Source organism: Natator depressus, chromosome 4 (genome assembly GCF_965152275.1).
Source record: "Natator depressus isolate rNatDep1 chromosome 4, rNatDep2.hap1, whole genome shotgun sequence".
Taxonomy (NCBI): Eukaryota; Metazoa; Chordata; order Testudines; family Cheloniidae; genus Natator; species Natator depressus.
The window spans coordinates 29,608,345-29,625,535 of record NC_134237.1 but is presented as its reverse complement, the minus strand read 5'-3'; the positions used below and the strand labels follow the sequence as shown (position 1 = coordinate 29,625,535).

The window sequence follows — 17,191 nt, the reverse complement described above, 5'->3', positions numbered from 1 at the left end:
TCAGGGCTAGCCCTCCCGCCATTTTTGCCTTGTATTATCAAGGCCACCCCTCCCCAAAGATGCTCAGTACATCTTGAAAAACAAACTATAACACAAGACCACACACCCTAGCGAGCCCAGCGTGGGTGAAACCCGCAAAGACGCGCGGGGGAGACGGGGGCACCAGCGACTTGATCTGGCGCTGGGATTCTCCGCCCCCGCCATCGCACCCCCTCTGACAGTGGAGTGGAGTGGAGTCACGTGCTGCACGGGCGCCCAATCAAGTCAGCCTGGCAACGGAGTCGAGTTTACCGTGGCAACGCCCCGCCCGCGCCTCCGCTCTGGGGCTGGGAGCTGTTGCTTGGAGACAGGAGAAGCCGGGAGTCCAGGCGGCGGCGGGGCTCGGCGGGACCCTGGTGCTGAGGGACCAATAGCCCCAGCCGGCAGCCAGTGCCATGGCGGATCCCTCCGGAGACCCCCCGCCCGAGGCTCAGGGGTCCCCCCCTTCGGGGCAGAGCTCCGAGCGGCTCGGCCAGGACCCCCCACCCGGCCAGGGGCCCTACCAGCCCACCGAGCCCGGCCAGGAGCCCCCACCTGCCCAGGGGCCATACCAGCCCACCCAGCCTGGTCAGGGGACTCCACCTGCCCAAGGGCCATACCAGCCCACCCAGGGCCCCTACCAGCTGACCCAGCCTGGTCAGGGGACTCCACCTGCCCAAGGGCCATACCAGCCCACCCAGCCTGGCCAGGGCCCCTACCAGCTGACCCAGCCTGGTCAGGGGACTCCACCTGCCCAAGGGCCATACCAGCCCACCCAGCCCGGCCAGGGCCCCTACCAGCCGACCCAGCCTGGTCAGGGGACCCCACCTGGCCAGGGCCCCTACCAACCCTCCCAAACAGGACAATCTCCTTATGAACCTTATGAATCTGGACAAGCCCCTTATCAACCTCACCAGCCGGGCCAGGATACCACACCAGGTCAAGCTCCCTATCAGCCTCACCAACCAGGACAATCTGCCTATGAAGCCCGTCAGGTGGGACCCTTATCACAAGAGCTGAGACGAAGCATCTATCAGCCACATGCACCAGGACAAGAACCCTACCAACCACAAGAGCCGAGACGAAGCATATATCAGCCACATGCCCTGGGACAAGACCCCTATCAGCTACAGGAACCAAGAGGAAGCCTTTATCAACAACAAGAACCTATGCTTGGTCCCTATCAGCCTTTTGTATCTGGACATGGCCCTTATCAACCACACGAACCAGGCTATGGCCTTTATCAGCCAGGATACAGCCCATATGAGGATGAAATACCTGATCCTGAACCTAGAGCACTGGCAATCCAGAATGCAAAGGCCTATCTAATGAAGAGCAGCACAAAGTCTGGCCTGAACTTGTGAGTGTGAAAAGAGGGGAATAACATGGGCAGGGGAAGGAGGTATGAGTGGAGGAGAAGACAGTGTGAGTGGAGAGGACAAAGAGGTAAGGAGGTATAGGAGGGGAGGGAAGGGAAAGCATGTGGGGAGAATCAAGGACATAAGGGTTAATCCTTTTGTAGTAGTCATAGGTTCTCAGCAGCACTCAAGATCAGACCTACCAAAAGGAATTTAGAGGGATTAAAGCAGAAGCAGGCAAACTATGGCCTACGGGCCCGTCCTGCCTGGCCCCTGAGCTCCTGGCCAGGGAGGCTAGCCCCTGGCCCCTCCCCCGCTGTCCTCTCTTCCCCGCAGCCATTCTGCTGCGTGAGCAGCGCAGCTTGCTCCCACCCACCTACCTCCCAGGCTTTCCAACAAGCCTGTCCTGCCACTTTGAGAGGTGTGGTAAGGGGGCGGGGGGAGGCAGGAGGTCCCAGGGGGCAGTCAGGGCACAGGGGACGGTCAGATGGGGTGGAGGTTTGGGGAGGAGGGCGATCAGGAGACAGGGAGCAGGGAGGGTTGGGTAGGTAGTGGGTTCTGGGGGGGGGGGCAGTTAGGGGACAAGAAGTGTGTGGGGGGGTGGATGGGTCAGGGATCCCAGGAGGCCTGTCAGGGGGCAGGGGTGTGGATAGGGGTCGGGTCGGTCAGAGGACAAGGAGCAGGGGAGCTTAGATAGGGGTGGGGTCCTGGGGGGTGGTTAGGGTCATCGGGTCCTGGGAGGGGGTGTCAGGGGACAAGGAGCAGGGGGTTGGATGGGTGGGGGATTCTGAGGGGGGCAGTCAGGGGATGGGAATTGGGAGCGGGCGGGGGCCAGGCTGTTTGGGGAGGCACAGCCTTCCCTACCTGGCCCTCCATACAGTTTCGCAACCCCGATGTGGCCCTAGGGCCAAAAAGTTTGCCCACCCCTGATTAAAGGGAGATAGACCCTATTAAGAGTTCTAAATCCAGCTTCAAACTGTAAGTGGAGAAATGGTGGGAAAAGCTATAAATGGAAGATGAACATGTTATTAGATGTACTACAAACAAGCTATTCCTTATGAATATTACCAGGTATATATCTCAGGCTTAATTTCCATAACACTCAGCTGACATTTTCAATATTAGAGCTAATTACTGTAGTGATGGCTCTGGACCTTAGGAGTTATCCCAGGACATATGCCTTTATCTTTGACATAAGAAACCAACTATGCTGAGTATTTGATATAGTAGGGCAGTAATATTCTTCCTTGGAGTTTTCAATCTCTTTTGATTTGACAGATATGATCATCTTGCTCACATGCTGACCAAGATCTTGGATGAACGCCCTATAAATGCAGTAGATATCATTGAGAATATCAGTAAGGATGTGAAATGGGCTCAGTTCCAGAAAAAAATGGACACCCTCCGTGATGAGCATGAAATGCTTCCAACATATGAGCTGGCAGAGAAATATAAGGCTCTGTTCCTCAAGGGGACAGGAGAGGGAGGAGATCAAGAGCCAGAAGAGGAAATAGTGAGTGACTGTTGTAGAAACAGAGATTAAAGATGGAAAAGGCATGAGGTTATCTTGCCCATCCCCTGGCAAGTTAGGATTTTTCCCTACAGTATATTCTAATCTTCACTGCTTTGCCCCTCACAATCTTAAATGATCCCTTCAGTGGGGCTTCCACCTCTTGTCCCTCTAGAAATGAGGGATGAAAAAGAAGAGTTACAGCATTCTCTTTTCCTTACGTAATCTAGACTGACTAATTTATTTTACCTAAAATGAAATTCATATGGGGATGCATGGGGAACAGGGTTAAGAGCATTGTGTTCAGCCACTACTGTGAGACAAAGGATGGAGAATTTTTAACTCCCTTTTACTCCAGTTGCAGTTTTGGTCCGTGTCCCAGCTAGAAAAAAGTTATGGTGACATTTGGCCTAAAGAACTGAAGTGTAGAACTGAAAAGGTATTTTTCATATAAAAGCAGCAAGGTACATTTTTTGTCCCCTTACTTCTAATATACTGAATATTAAGTTCCCAAATGGTTTTAAGAGAGCTCTCTGATGAAAGTTAGAACCACTACATGGTGAAAGGTAGAACCACTAGGTTGAGAAAGCAAATACGAGTTGTTTGGAGTTGACCTTCATAGCAAGTCAACATTATATGTACAAGTAAATCATTGCAACTGAACATTAAAGATAGAAAGACATTAAGCCATCTTGTCCATGCTGTACCAGTCATCTTCAGGTCAGCGATAGCCAAGAACAAAGTGGTAACATGTCCTTGTGAGAAAAAGCAATGTATTTTGGAAGAAGAAATTGCATTTTTTATATCCTCAACCTAATTGGTTGATACTTAAAAGCTTGACGGTGTCAGAGAAATTCCACATAAACCAATAGTCACTCCACCAAACTATTCACCCTATAATACAGTATACAACTCCCAGTCTTACTTTTTTTGCTCCTCTATCTGATGTAAGTGGCTGTGAATGAATCTCCATATGGTAAAGGGGTAAAGATGGCAAGACATAGGGAGACTTTTCAGAAAGGCTTGTTGTTGCCTAACTGTGTTCCCACTGAAGCCAATGGAAGGTTTACCACTGATTTCTAGAGTGAGCAGAAGTACTCCAATGCTGAATGATTTGGAAAATCCCACATATAATATAGTCAATCTTAAATAATGCATGCTTAGAATACCTCTATATCCAGGTATCCAAAAGAGTGACACTAATATTTGGGAGGGATTGCTAGCTATATATGGAGTTTCTCTGGTTCTTTCAGGCTTTTGAAATCCAACCAAATTAGCTGAGTATGTAAAAAGATTATTCTGTTCTTGCAAAATGCACCTGTCTTGCACATGAGGAAATATAGCCTCACTGTCCCTGGTCATCGGTGGCTTCCGAGCCAATGAGTGGCATTGATGTACTAGTATATGAGTGCAAGCACTGAGATCCCTTGTATAGATTGCTCATACTGTTCACCTGTAACTAGTTCTGACCCTGAATGTTTTGAAGTAGTTAAGAGAGCACTGGGAGTTTGGAATCTTGGATTCTTTTCCAGACTCTGCTACCTGAAAGCTCCATATTGTTTAAGCTCTCTGCCTTGATTTCTCCTTCTGTTAAATGGTATATTATTATCTTCCTCAGGGGATGTTGTGAGGCTTAGTTAATTAATGTTTATAAAGCACTTTGAAAGGGTGAAAGACAATATATAAATGCTAAGTATTATTTTTAGTGAGTAATATACTTAACCTTTTAAAAATACCTTTATTTATACCTCAGCTTTAACTCTGGCAATTTCTTCCCTAGACAGATAGCCCTCTACCCAATGTGATGGAGACAGCCTTCTATTTTGAACAGGCTGGAGTCGGCTTGAGCATGGAGGAAAACTACCATGTATTCCTTGCCCTCAAGCAGCTCGTTAGCATGCAGCCAATCCAGACATGTCGCTTCTGGGGCAAGATCTTGGGCCTGGAGATGAACTATATCGTGGCCGAAGTGGAGTACCGTGAGGGGGAAGAGGAGGAGGAGACAGAGGAGGAAGAAGTGATTGAGGAGGGGGGGAAAGAGGGGAGTGAGGACAAAGATGAAGAAGAAGATGAAGAGAAAGAAGAAGATGAGCCACCAAAGTCCACCTATAAACCCCCACCAGTGGTCCCAAAAGAAGAAAACCGGACTGGCACCAATAAGTTTATCTATTTTGTCTGTAATGAGCCAGGCAAACCCTGGGTGAAGTTACCTCCAGTGACACCAGCGCAAATTGTGGCTTCCAGGAAAATCAAGAAGTTCTTCACTGGAAGGCTGGATGCTCCTATTGTGAGCTATCCACCCTTCCCAGGGAATGAGGCCAATTACCTGCGTGCACAGATCGCTCGGATCTCAGCAGGGACCCAGATCAGCCCATTGGGGTTCTACCAGTTTGGAGAGGAGGAAGGGGATGAAGAGGAGGAGGGGGGAGGAGGAAGAGACACATATGAAGAAAATCCTGACTTTGAGACCATTAGTGTGATGGAACTTGTGGATTCCATTTCCAACTGGGTGCACCATGTACAGAATATTCTTATGCAGGTAAAGCTCTATGTAATCAGTATTGATCTTGGATACCAATTACATGGTTATCAATGGTGTCTCAGAAAGTAATCTGCATAGGGTGAACTGTTCACCACATTTGGGGCTGAGCTAGAATTGTCTCCTACTGCAATATCCTAATGCATATTGGCAGCAACTTTCTAGGGTTGTGGGGGTTTTTTGCAGGGAGTTGCGGGAAGTTGCATGCCTTCCTCTGGATAAATGGGCAGGAATAACCTGTTGGGATAAGGGAGTGTATCCCTCAATAATCAATTTCCTGTGATAATATGGGGTTGAGCATTGGTGGACTTTGATCCTTTCTGTCTAGTTTCTGTTTCTCCAAAGGCCAAGACAGTTTCTTTCCTGACTTGGCAATGACTAGGTATGCCTTACTAGCTAGAGTGCTAATACCAATGTAGGCTGTTCATAACTGTACATAAAGGGAACACTGTCCAATATTTTCTCCAGTTGAATTTTTGATGTTTACACTGTAAGTAATGCCATTACAGAAGCTTGAAAATAACACTTAACTCTGTTAATGTGGTCCCTTTGTTTCTTCTGAAGGAAAAGCTGTGTGTGACATGGCATTTATTTCCTTGTTAAAAGTTAGCAGCATTAATGATGTCAACACAGGTCTGGGAAGAGTATTTGTTAATTTGATCTTTCTTTGCTGGGTGACTGACTGCCCTCTAGCAGCCCAACAATAATACTGTAGAGTCATACATTGAGTATTGGTGAATATTTGGTTTTTTATTTCTTGGCAACAGAATGATGGCTTTAAATATAAAATCAATAGATATTTAAAATCTTAAGAACATTTTGAGTTTTTCTTTTCAGCTGTTGGCCAGACATAACAAGTAACCTATGCAAAATAATGGACAGATTCATATTTCCAAGGCCAGAAGGAACTGTTCTGATCATCTAGTCAGCGCCCGCCCCCCCCCCCCCCGTATAACACAGATCATAGAATTTCCCAAAGTAATTCTTAGAGGATATCTTTTAGAAAAACATCCAATCTTGATTTTAAAAAAATTCCCCATGACAGAGAATCCACCATGACATTTGGTAAATTTTTCCGATGGATAATTACCTTCACTGATAACAATTTACACCTTATTTCCAGTCTGAAGTAGTCTAGCTTCAACTTTCAGCCACTGCATTGTGTGATTCCTTTGCTATATTGAAGAACCTGTTATCAAATATTTGTTGCCCATGTAGTACTTATAGACTGATCAAGTCACCTCTTAACTTTCTCTTTGTTCAGCTAAATTGAGCTCCTTAAGTCTACCACGATAAGATATGTTTTCTAATCCTTAATCATTCTTGTGGTTCTTTTTTGAACCCTCTCCAATTTATCAACATCATTCTTGAACTGTGGACACCAGAACTAGACATAGTATTTCAGCAGCGGTCACACCAGCGTCAAATACAGAGGTAAAACAACCTCTCTACTTTTGCTTGAGATTCCTCTGTTTATGCATCCAAGGTTTACATTAGCCCTCTCGGTGACAGTGTCACACTGGGAGCTTTTGGTCATCTGATTATCCACGATGATCCCCAAATCTTTTTCAGAGTCACTGCTTCCAAGGATAGTTTCTCCCATCCTGTAAGTATATATTCCTTTTTCCTAGATGTATACATTTACATTTAGTCATATTAAAATGCATATTGTTTGCTTGCTCCCAGCTCACCAAGAAATCTGGATTGCTCTTATCAGTGACCTTTCCTCTTCTTTATTTGCCATTCTCCCAATTTTTGTGCAAACTTTATCCATGATGATTTTATATTTTCTTCCCGGTCACTGATTAAAAATGTTAAATAGTGTAGGGCCAAGAACCAATCCCTGCACTCCCCTGCTTGATGAAGATTCCCTGTTTACAGTTACATTTTGTGACCTGTCAGTAAGCCAACTTTTAATCCATTTAATGTGTGCCGTATTCATTTTGTATCATACAACTTTTTTATCAAAATGTCGTGCAGTACCAAGCCAAACTCCTTACATAAATGTATTACATCAACACTATTACCTTTATTAGCCAAACTTGTAATCTTTTCAAAAAACGTATCAAGTTAGTTTGACAGGATCTGTTTTTCATAATCCTATGTTGATTGGCATTAATTACATTACCTTCCTTGAATTCTTTATTAATCAAGTTCCACTTTATTAATCAATTCTGCCACTTGTATTCACAGTGGAATAGTACCATCACAGTTGGCAGTATCAGCAATAAGGCCAAGGATTGACTGGACCCAGGACAGAACCATCCTCTCATCCATAGAAAGTAGTCCCTCCTGGTCAGGATTGAGGCACTCTGGCAAAACAGTGTGGATATACAGAAATCATTGCTGCCTATACTGTCTCTGCTCTGTGGGGCCTGGATTATAATTTGGACAACATGCCTGCACAGGGGAGGATGGAGAAGTAAGACTTCTCCTTACTCACTTGTGCAGGCAACCTGGACCGTAGGTCCAAAAATGCAGGAGTGTGTGGGTGCTATGTGCCTGCTTACTTCATGCCCCTGTGCAGGGAGGGATGGGTAATACAGCACAGCTGGGCCAGAAGGTGTTATAATTTGCTGCTGGTATAGGCCAGCAGCAAATTATTACCCCTTCACTGGAGGAAGGTGGAAGCAGGGAGCGAATTGTGCCTCAGAGGTGTGTCTTTGATGCATGGTGCCTCCTAAAGAAGCCCCTGGGGTGGTGAAGCCCTTGCTGGGCTCTGCCTACCAACACCATCTAGCTATGAATGAATATAGAATTTTAGTCTTTCGGTTTAAGTCCAGAATCTTTCACGAACACTAAGTGCACCTTTTTAAAAAATTGAGAACTCTAAAGCAGATTGAAATCTGATGACTGAAGTATAAGGGAATGAATTCTGAAGCAGCTAATTGAATAAGGGATGCCTGGAGACCTCTGCCAAGTATACTTGTATGTCATCTATTTATCTATTTTTCTTTTTATATGCTACCCATCACCATGGTGTTTAGGCACCTTAGTGCTTCTGAACTGAATGTTTTAACTCACATCACAGTATTTCAAAGATTGCTGCACCTGTTTTATAACTCTTGGTACGTTGATTGTAGGGCCGCTGTTCCTGGATTAACCCCTCTCAAAAGTCAGAGGAAGAAGAAGAAGAAGGTGAGGAAGAGGAAAAAGCAGAAGAGCCAGATGAACCACGGCCAGAAGTGGGACCCCCTCTTCTGACTCCACTCTCTGAAGATGCAGGTACAGGCCACTCAGACTTCTTTGAATCCTTGATCTTTTTTTTACAGTGAACATCCATCTGGAGTTTTTAGCAGCTGTCTCATAAACATTCTAGAGTTTTGGGTCCCTGGAGTTAGCTTGGGATTGTGAGATAATCACATTAACTGTATGTTTCTCCTAACATGATCAACAGGGAAATAGTTATCAATGTTGACATTTAAACTGTCACCTTTAGGTTTCAGAGTTAACAATTCCACTAGAGCCATAGAGTTTAAGGCCAGAAGGGATCACTTGTCTTCCCTCCTTTATACCACAGGGCACCAACCCCAGCCAGGATTCACATACTAAACGCAGCATCTGAAATGCGACCAATGTAGTATAACCTACAGGAGACTAGACTACTATGTGCCACAGGCAGAGACTAGGAGGACCAATGGCAGGAAAATGATTAAGTGAGATATATCCAGATAATCCTGGCAAGTGACCCACACACACATGCTGCCAAAAAACTCCCAAGGTCACAGTCAATCTGATCTGGTAGAAAATTTGTTCCTGACCCCACATATGGCAATCAGATGGACCCTGAGCATGTGAGCAAGAACCAGCCAGCCCAGCACCTGAGAGAGAGAATGCTTAGTGCCCCCCCCCGCCCCCCCCGCCCATGTCACATCTCCAGCTGTGGCCATCCCTGATACTTCAGAGAAAGGAGATTAAAAAACCCTCCCAAAATACACTGGGTAGGGGGAATCCCTTTTGACTAGGGCTGTCGAGCGATTAAAAAAATTAATTGTGATTAATCGCACTGTTAAACAATAGTAGAATACCATTTATTTAAATATTTTTGGATATTTCCTACATTTTCAAATATATTGATTTCAATTACAACACAGAATACAAAGTGTACAGTACTCATATTATATTTATTTTTGATTACAAGTATTTTCATTGTAAAAAAACAAAAGAAATAGTATTTTTCAATTCACCTAATACAAGTATTGCAGTGCAATCTCTTTATCATGAAAGTTGAACTTACAAATGTAGAATTATGTACAAAAAAAACTGGATTCAATAATAAAACAATGTAAAATTTTAGACCCTGCAAGTCCACGCAGTTCTACTTCTCGTTCAGCCAATAGCTCAGACAAACAAGTTTGTTTACATTTGCAGGAGATAATGCTGCCCGCTTCATGTTTACAATGTCCCCTGAAAGTAAGAACAGGCTTTTGCATGGCTCTGTTGTATCCAGAGTCACAAGATATTTACGTGCCAGATGTCCTAAAGATTCATATGTCCCTTCATGCTTCAACCACCATTCCAGAGGACATGCGTCCATGCTGATGATGGGTTCTGCTCGATAACTATCCAGAGCAGTGCGGACTGACGCATGTTAATTTTTATTATCTGAGTCAGATGCCACCAGCAAAAGGTTGATTTTATTTTTTGGTGGTTCAGGTTCTGTGGTTTCTGCATTGGAGTGTTGCTCTTTTAAGACTTCTGACAGCTTGTTCCACACCTCTTCCCTCTCAGATTTTGGAAGGCATTTCAGATTCTTAAACCTTGGGTTGAGTGCTGTAGCTATCTTTAGAAATCTTACATTGGTACCTTCTTTGAGTTTTGTGAACTCTGCAGTGAAAGTGTTCATTTTAAGAAATGAACAACATATGCTGGGTTACCATCTGAGAGTGCTATAACATGAAATATATAGCAGAGTGCAGGTAAAACAGTGCAGGGTACATACAATTCTCCCCCAAGGAGTTCAGTCACAAATTTAATTAACACATTATTTTTTTAACGAGCATCATCAGCATGGAAGCATGTCCTCTGGAATGGTGGCTGAAGCATGAAGGGGCATACGAATGTTTAGCATATCTGGCATGTAAATACCTTGCAATCACAGCTACAAAAGAGCTATGCAAATGCCTCACTTTCTGGTGACATTATAAATAAGAGGGCGGCATTATCTCCTGTAAATGTAAACAAACTTGTTTGTCTTAGCAATTGGCTGAACAAGAAGTAGGACTGAGTGGACTTGTAGGCTCTGAAGTTTTACATTGTTTTGTTTTTGAGTGCAGTTATGTAACAAAAATAATCTACATTTGTAAATTGCACTTTCACAGCAAAGAGATTGCACTACAGTGCTTGTATAACGTGAACTGAAAAATACTATTTCTTTTGTTTATCACTTTTACATTGCAAATATTTGTCATAAAAAATCATATAACTTTGATTTCAACTACAACACAGAATACAATATATATGAAAATGTAGAAAAACATCCAAAATATTTAATCAATTTTATTGGTATTCTATTGTATAACAATGTGATTAAAAACTGCAATTAATCATGATTAATTTTTTTAATTATGATTAATTTTTGAGTTAATCACATGAGTTAACTGCAATTAATCGACAGCCCTACTTTTGACCCTTATCACCACTTCCTGGTGTGCTCTTTTCAGGGGTCTCTGCTGCTTCTCTCTGGCCCCCCTCAGTTTGCCCCCAGTCAGGGCAGTTCTTGGACCTTCATCTCTAATTGAGTCTAGCAGTCTGCTTCAGTCTCTTGGCTGTGTTTGTGGAGGCAGTCTGGTGCAGGGGCATTACCCCTGTGCTGCCCCAGGGTCCTCTGCCTCCTCTTCCTTCTCTGCACTCTTCCCTTTATAGCAGTCCTTGTTTCTTCTGTGGGCTGCAGCTTTGGGTGCCTGCCTCCATGATTGGCAGCGATGGGGGGAGGGATAGCTCAGTGGTCTGAGCATTGGCCTGCTAAACCCAGGGTTGTGAGTTCAATCCTTGAGGGGGCCATTTAGGGATCTGCAGCAAAAATTGGGGATTGGTCCTACTTTGAGCAGGGGGTTGGACAAGATGATCTCCTGAGGTCCCTTCCAACCCTAATATTCTATGATGGCAACTGCACGGGGTGTGCTCAAGCTGCTTGCCTGTAAACCTGAGAAGCTCTCCTCCCACTTCTTTCTATGCTCAGTGTGGGGTTCGTATACCCCATTTCACCCCTGCTTTAGGAACAAAAGACATAAACTAAAAGTGAGTCCCAGGGCTCTGAGCCCTACTCCCTACTATTACAAGCAACTCTGTCATACAACTGCATTCATAAATTTGTCCAGCTCTCTTTTAAAACTAATTAAATTGTTTGCCCCCACCGTAGGCACTGACTTCGGGGCTGGAGCACCCACGGAGAAAAATTAGTGGGTGCTCCACACCCACCGGCAGCCAATCTCTCCTCACCCCCTGCCCCACCTCCTCCTTCTCCCACCCTGAGTGCGTCGCGTTCCCGCTCCTCCGCCTACACCCCAGTGCTTCCCATCCAGGCGCCACCAAACAGCTGTTGGCAGCATTAGCACGCTCCAGGAGGGACGGGGAGGAGCAGAAACGTGGCGTGCTCAGGGGAGGAGGCGGGGCCAGGGTGGGGATTTGTTGAAGGAGTTGGAATAGGGGCAGGGAGGGGGCAGAGTTGGGGCAGGGACTTTGGGGAAGGGGTTGGAATGGGGGCTGTGCAGGGTGGGAAGATGTGGGGCAGGGCCTCATGAAAGGGGTGGAGCGGGGGCGGGGGCAGAGGGGGGGTCAAGCTCCCAGGGGAAAGAGGGGAAGTCAGCACCTATGGCCCCCACAACTCCTATTCGGAGGTTGTTCCAGAATCTCACCCCTCTGATGGCTAGAAATCTCATAATTTCCTGCCTGAATTTGTCTACGGCCAGTTTATATCCATTTGTTCTTGTGCCAACATTGTCCTTTATCTTGAATAGATCTTCACCCTTCCTGGTATTTACCCCCCTAATTTATTTGCAGAGAGCAATCATTATACCCTCTCAGCCTTTGTTTTGCTAGACTTAAAAAGCCAAGCTCTTCCAGTCTCATAAAATAGGCCCTCAAGTCCCATGATCTTTCTCGTAGCTCTTCTCTGCACCTGTTCCAGTTTACATTCTGCTTTCTTGAACATGGGTCATCAGAACTGTAAACAGTTTTCCAAATGAGGTCTTACCAATGCCTTGTACAATGCCATTAATATGTTTCTATCTCTACTGGAAATACCTCGCCTAATATATTCTAGGATCATATTTGTGTTTCTCACAGCCCCATTAACTCATAGTCATCCTGTGAATGGCCCACACACCCAGGTTTCTCTCCTCCTCTGAGCCCCCAGCTTGTAGCAGAAATCCTTATTATTAGACCATAAGTGCATGATCTTACACCTTATATTATTGAATTTCATCCCATTTCTGTTACACTAGTCTTCAAGGTCATCCAGATCTTCCTGTATAATATTCTCATCCTCCTCTGTATTGACAATGCTTCCCAACTCTGTATCATGAGTAAATTTCATTAGCACACTGCTACTTTTTGTGCCAAGAACATTAATAAAAATATTGAATAAGATTGGTCTAAGTCCAGGCATGTCTGGTGGGCATTGCTGAGTCACCAGGCAAGGTTGAGCAATTCCCCTGGTTTGGCCTTAAGCAGGTGAGTCTTTGAATTGTAGCTCCCTTGCTGGACAATGGCTGCTGATGGTTATTGGAGCGTTGGTTATCCCCCTGGTTATTGTCTTTGGGGAGCTAGTATCTGGGTGCTTCCCAACTTGCAGCATGTTTTAATGACAACCATACAACACAATCTCATAACTTCATATGCACTAATGATATACATATTTAGACAGAACAATGACTTTCGGCAGATCGTAACCTTTCCCGTGATACCTCACATGGCCTGCTTTATATGCCATATCACAGTTATATACAAATGATGAATATGGGGTTTACAGGGCACTGCCTTGGGGTACAGACTGTCACACCCATGTTGCACTACATCCCCTTTATCATATACGCATGTGAATGTAATTATTCTTTCATTCACAAATTTGTACTATAACCTTGCTTACTACTGAGGTTAGACTAACAGGTCTGTAATTTCACATATCACTTTTTTCCCCCTTTCTTAAATACGGGTATGTAGTTAGCTGTTCTCCAGTCGTGTGGTACTACCCCCAAATATATAGATATTTTAAAGACCTTCCCTACCAGAATAGCAATCTCATGTGCCAGTTCTTTCAGTATACTAGGATGGAAATTTTCCTGTCACTTCAATTTGACTTTAGATCTTTAAGTTTTTCTTCCACCTCAGGTGTAGTAATTTCCATTTCGAGACAGTGATTTCCATCAGCCTTACTGCCTTCATGCTCACATTCTATGTTATTATTGTTATTGAAAACTGAGGCAAAGTATTCATTTAGTTTTTGGGCCATACCTGGACTGTCTTTAATCTCCTTTCCATCCATACTGCATAGCGGCCAAACTTCATCCTTCCTTATTCTCTTTTTATTTATATAACTAAAAAAACCTCTTATTATTTGTTTTAATTTCCTTGTAAAGAGCTAATTCAGCTTGACTTTTAGCAATTCTCACTTTATTCCTACATTTTCTAACCTCCATGATGTAGCTTCCATGGCATATCAATCCCTTTTTCCATTATCTGTGGACTCCCTACTTATTCCTAATAACCTTTTTGAGGTGGTTCTTCATCAAGCTGAGTCTGAAGCCTTTCCCTACAAGTTTTTCCCCTTGCTTGGGGTACAAATTTCAGATAGTTTTTGTAAAGTTGATTTGAAGAAATTCCAAGCTTCCTCCACGTTGAGAGGAAAGAGGGAATTTCACCTCTCAGAGCTACTGTCTCAGGTTCTCTGCAGGTTCAGGAAGACAACACTACATCAGTTACATTGAGTTGATGTTTTCGTCATTATCTTATGCTAGAAAAAAAATTACATAAAAGTTTAGATCCTAGAGCACTATACTGCAGCAAGTCATGGACAATGGTACAACCACTCCATTCTTAGATTAAGGTCATATCTTTGTATTATTTGGATCTGGGTCTCCCAAATTTATCAGTATGTGGTCCACAGTGTTCTTTGCCTGGGGAACTGGTATTGAATTAAGTACCACTGAATTTCAGGAGCTGTGTGTGTAACCTTCTTTTCTCCTGTTCTTCTTACTACACCCTTGAATTAACAACTCTGTGACTATCAACCAGTGACTCCACACCAGACTTTAGATTACAAGGCTTCCACAATATTTAAAGCCCTTGCCCCTTGTTTATCAACTCCTTTAACATCCATTTTAAAATCCCTTTTTAGGATACATCAATTGCTTGGGTTTTGAGAACAACTGTATAGAGACGAAATCCTGTCCTCTACCTAACTACCAAATATTTCATAGATGTTCGTGAGTCAGGTAATTCACGTAAGTGTGTGTTGTTGGTTTTTTGGCAGAAATTCAGAACATTCCTCCTTGGACATCTCAGTTATCCACAAACCTGGTTCCTCAATATGCCATTGCAGTCCTTCAGTCCAACCTGTGGCCTGGAGCGTACTCCTATGCTATCGGCAAGTAGGTAGCTCTTACTTATATAGCTAGACTGGTTAACCTTCGTATCTCACAATATTCACTCTTATTCCATCTTAAACTGGTTAATCACAGAAATCTATTTAATTCATTCAGTTGAAATGTTTGATTTGGTGATTTTTAATCCACTGACTTCTCCCACTACTAAAATGTAGCCACCTCGAGAGTTGATCATGGAGGCCATTTAACAGTGCACAGCAATAATAACAATAATTTAGGGCAAGAAGTGAAGAATACCATCTTCACTAGAACTGTAGTGGAAATCAGATTTATAGAATGTAATTATCCAATTAGTATTTGGCCAAGACTTCAGGCTTAACACCCCTATTCTTGCAAAAAAGTGCAATGAGATCTTTAATAGCCACATGACACATTCATCATTATTTACATTAGTTAAGTGCAGATGCCATTATTGAATATGCTAGCTATAGAAAATATGTCCCATATTGGTTTTTGTTCAGTGAAATGGGGAAGCCTAAGAATAGGCAGAGCCCTCAGGGGTTTTTTGCCAGGAAGTTATGTGATCTCTTGCTTTTTTCCCTTAGGAAATTTGATAATATCTATCTGGGCTGGGGTCACAAATACAGTCCAGATAACTACTCACCCTCGATGCCCCCACCAGTGCAGACAGAGTACCCAAGTGGGCCAGAAATCACTGAAATGAATGACCCTACTGTGGAAGAGGAGCAGGCACTCAAGGCTGCACAGGAAGAAGCTTTGGCTGCAGCTGAGGAAATGGATGAGATAGAGGAAGAAGAAGAGGAAGATGAGGATGATTAAAATGCTACAAGAATCAGATTTGTATAAAAGTTCTTCTAAAAAATAATACATAATTTTAATACATTTAGTATATTAACCAAGTCAATCTAAAAATAGATGTTTATTTAAACTAGATGCCTTTGTTTTTTCTGCTCTAGTAGACTCTCCTTATTTTGAATAAATACGTTGACATTAGAAAAGTGTCTTCACTTATTAAATATTAAGGCTCGCAGCAGGGACTCTGGGACAGAACATGTAGTTGAGAATTCAGTGGAATTAAATTGCTGCCCTTGTTAATAATCCTTTGTTTAAAATGGTAGTGGAAACCTTTGCCATTTTCTCTTAGAAAGCCCTCCCCTAGATTGGTATTTTCAATCCACTTCCTAATAGACAATTCTCATCCTCATATTCTACCACCTTGCCATACCTGGTAACAGTCCCATCAGAGGGACTATGGACTGAATGGTCATGGGTATGGAACTGCCCTCACAGGAAGGCAAGGTTCCTCTAGGTCAGAATTAAAGTACTCATTCTCTAGTACACTAAGCAAACTCGGTTTCCTTCATGTGTCTCAAAGCTAGCCTTCCATCACTACCATTCACCCTGCTCTCATGCCTCTCCTTATAGGCTTTGACGTAGCCTGTACTTAAATACCAATATAAATTATAATATCAAAGTAGAGAAAGGAAAAAAACCCACAAAGTTGGAACTAATAAGACGGGTGCAAACTCAAAAAGCAATCATACTGGTTTTGGTGCTACATCTAGTTCTTCTCTTGTACTTTTATCTAAGTTAGTTTGTAAGCCATTTGGGACAGGTATTACATGTTACATGTGTGGACAGTACCATATACAGCAATGACATTCTATAAATAACAGCTATTAATAATATAAAATGGGGGTGGGTTTGGAGGGGAAACCATATAGTTTCCTAGAATAATATAGCAAAGTCTACACTTTTTTGAGAAATTTAGAAATGTCATTGTGAGCTTCTTGCATCCCCATCACTCCCAATGAAAAAATCATAGATTTGTCCCTGTAAAAAATGTGTTGAGCAATGTAAATTGAGAAACATTCTAAATATTCCTTTAAAAGTCATATGCAGCAAAAAATTATATGTGTAAATCAATCAAAATTGGACGCTTGGAGCCAAATATTTCAAGGTGCTGAGCACTCGCTGATGGTGTGTTCAGCAACCCAATGCTTGATCCACATTTGTAATAGCTATTTACCTTGATCTATGCATATACTTACAACAGTTTCAGAAAATCTCTAATAAGTTGCATATATCCCATTTTTATTAACATGTTTCTTTATGAAAAATGGATCATAAAAGCTGATTAGGGTCTCCTGTCAAACTCTGGAAAACACTATTCCGAGACAATTTTGCTGATGTAGCATGT

General features: G+C 43.3%; 1 protein-coding gene across 2 annotated transcripts; it reads left to right on the top strand.

Moving 5' to 3' along the window:
• Positions 1-348: 348 nt before the first annotated feature.
• On the top strand, positions 349-15,894 carry LOC141985794 (radial spoke head protein 6 homolog A-like). 2 transcript variants are annotated; one of them, XM_074949985.1, is made up of 6 exons: positions 349-1,378; positions 2,655-2,889; positions 4,667-5,425; positions 8,509-8,650; positions 14,763-14,859; positions 15,576-15,631. In XM_074949985.1, exons 1-5 carry the CDS (start codon positions 435-437, stop codon positions 14,852-14,854), a joined length of 2,172 nt encoding a protein of 723 aa, XP_074806086.1. In that variant the 5' UTR covers positions 349-434; the 3' UTR covers positions 14,855-14,859; positions 15,576-15,631. The 2 variants fall into 2 exon arrangements, with proteins under 2 accessions (XP_074806086.1, XP_074806085.1); XM_074949984.1 differs by lacking the exon at positions 14,763-14,859 and adding an exon at positions 14,898-15,015 and having other exon boundaries at positions 352-1,378; positions 15,576-15,894.
• The last annotated feature ends 1,297 nt before the right edge of the window (positions 15,895-17,191 follow it).